This window comes from Salmo salar, chromosome 03, assembly GCF_965601325.2.
Source record: "Salmo salar chromosome 03, fSalSal1, whole genome shotgun sequence".
Lineage (NCBI taxonomy): Eukaryota > Metazoa > Chordata > Actinopteri > Salmoniformes > Salmonidae > Salmo > Salmo salar.
The window spans coordinates 27,314,151-27,316,880 of NC_138293.1; the positions used below are offsets into that span (position 1 = coordinate 27,314,151).

Here is a 2,730-nt window from a genome sequence, read left to right on the forward strand (position 1 = left end):
GGAGCCTCCGTGGAGCCTCCGTGGAGCCTCGGAAAGGACTCTGATGTTTATTGTGGAAACGTGCAACTAGATGTGGGCACTTATGCTGCAAGCAAATAATGTAATAGTTGTATTGAATCCGAATTCAATAAAGCAATGGGAATAATGCGATTACTTCAAAGAAAAGAGAAACCTGCACACTGCTCTTGCTGAAATACAAATGTTCCCAAAAGTTCTGAGGAAGGCCAAGAATGAGGCCGACAGGTTAATTAAGCTTTAAGAAGTAAATACAATATTAAAAAGTGATCCGTGCAAGAGCAGTGTGCGAGTTTCTCTTAAAAATAACTGTATTGAATAAAATGTACAATGTTAGGGTGGCTGCAAGTTTTAGAATTAGTAGGTCATTGGTCCTCTAATGCTTTGTTTCCCCTATGTTCACTTTTCCATTGGGGGGGGGGGGGGGGTGGGGGGGCTGAGGGGTAAGAGATTATTATCTTTAGGTGCACCCTCCGCTGCCGAGCGTAGTGTATACTCAACGCTGATTGGCTGGCTTTTTTGGTTAATGGCACACGACTATGGATGTAGTTATAAGAGTCCTCGCGTGCCAGCCTTCAGCTGAACTAACGCTTGAGCATCCAGAGACAGCGCAAAGAGCAAACTTGCTGTTACTGGGCAACACGAAAACAACAGCTAAAAATGGACACTGTCTTGGATCCATTTACTGGACTGGACTCCTTCTCCTCCCCTTATTTTGATGACGATGATTTCTTTACTGACCAGTCCTCCAGGGACCACTTGGACACCGACGAGTTTATGGATGACGATGTCAACTTTCTCACCAGCCATTTCCAAGATTACTACAAGGACAGCAGGATAGCGCACGATGGGGACTATTGTGACATTGGTAACTTGTCCTTCTCTTCCTCCTCGTCTACCTGCTCGTATGAATGCACTGACAGCACCTCAGAGCTGTCGCCTCAGATGGGAGGAGATAGCCCGATGCAGAAAAGGCGGAGGCGAATGAGATCCGATATGGAGATGCAACAATTACGGCAGGCTGCCAACATCCGTGAACGGCGGAGGATGCAGTCAATTAACGATGCTTTCGAGGGACTCCGGTCTCACATCCCCACTCTACCCTACGAAAAGAGGCTATCCAAAGTCGATACACTGCGCCTGGCCATTGGCTACATCAACTTCCTCGCTGAGCTCGTGCAGTCCGACATGCGCATCCGAAACTCCAACAGTGACGCACTGACTCAACCCAAAAAAGTTATAATTTGCCACAGAGGAACAAGTAAGTAGCCTACATTTCATATGGTTAGATAATGCCTGTGATAATGAGTTAACTTTGAACTGTATTGTTACTAATTTGTTAAAGACTTGGTCCGTTACTAATCATTTGTCCCCTTCTCAGGATCTCCATCTCCAAGTGACCCTGACTATGGGCTGCCTCCCCTCGCCGGACACTCTCTGTCCTGGAAAGACGAGAAAGAGCTGAAAGACCAGAACATAATCAGAACCGCTAAAGTCTGGACACCTGAGGACCCACGGAAACTGCACATGAAATCCTCCCTGTCCAACATTGAAAACGAGCCTCCTTCAAGCTTAATCTCAGTCCAATAAATATTATGTTATGTTTATGTCTAAAAGTATGTATTGTTATACACACATGGTAAATCCATGTTAATATATAATGTTCTCTTAACGTTGATTCTTATGTAACGTTGATTATTTAAGTGTAAATATTATATTTATATGTCAATGATCTCTATTCTTAATTCAGGCAGCATGGCAATCATCATGTATAGCAAGCAACATGTGTTTAATTGTTTCCATGATAATATGTTTTAATTGAACATTGATGAATATACTAAAACCAAAATATTTTTATAGGCCTACTGAATTGTAAAATCATTTATATTTATATGCAATCTGATAAATGCTCTTAAATTATGAATACTTTGTGTTGTCTGGTCTATACCACTTTTCTTCATAGGCTAATATGCTTACATACATTTAAGAAGTATCATTTAAAATCCAAGTTGTGAAGATAAATATCCATAAAAGGAAAGTTATAGGCATGCATAACAGAGCATAAATCAATGAACTGACGTGATATCGAGCGTTATAAGTTGAATTGCAATGCACACTGGGCCTCAGTCTCGACCCATGCATGAGCGTATACTCTATGAGCAACTATGTTCATTCTACTGGGTATCTGATGGAGTCTGATAACTCCTTCATAGGCCTACGTTTTATGAAGCTGCGGCCTGTATGGATCATAGACCTGTAGCTTATACACCCGCAAACGTCATATAAAACTACATTAGGTATGCAAATCAGATGTACATTAAACTAACATGCAGATGCAATTCAATGGTTTAAAATGCAGGGCCTGCAGCTATAAACCATAGCTGTTATCATGTTGGTGTATTATATTGTTTAAAGGGGCATGACTAAACGGATGGCTTGCAGTAGAAGCTGTTCGCTTCAATGTTCTGCAGGTGCTTCAAGGCAAAACTCTTCCCGTGGTAGCGGCATCCTTTCAACCTGTTCCCTTGCCATTTTTACGTCAGCTCTCCCATATCTATGTAGTGGTAGTCCAGATATATGCCTGTGCCCAAACTTGCAAACACACATTCATAAAACCAACTGGCTAAGGGCATTTCGGATAACACATGCATTTCGGATGGGGGTAAAGGAAATGTAGATTCATTTTCTGTATTAGTCTTTGCAATTCGATTATTT

At 41.8% G+C, this 2,730-nt stretch overlaps 1 protein-coding gene across 1 annotated transcript; it reads left to right on the forward strand.

Moving 5' to 3' along the window:
• Positions 1–610: 610 nt before the first annotated feature.
• LOC106599594 (pancreas transcription factor 1 subunit alpha) lies at positions 611–1,939 on the forward strand. Its single transcript, XM_014190887.3, has 2 exons — positions 611–1,276; positions 1,397–1,939. The coding sequence occupies exons 1-2, from the start codon at positions 676–678 to the stop codon at positions 1,603–1,605; spliced, it is 810 nt and encodes a 269-aa protein (XP_014046362.2). The 5' UTR covers positions 611–675; the 3' UTR covers positions 1,606–1,939.
• Positions 1,940–2,730: the final 791 nt, after the last annotated feature.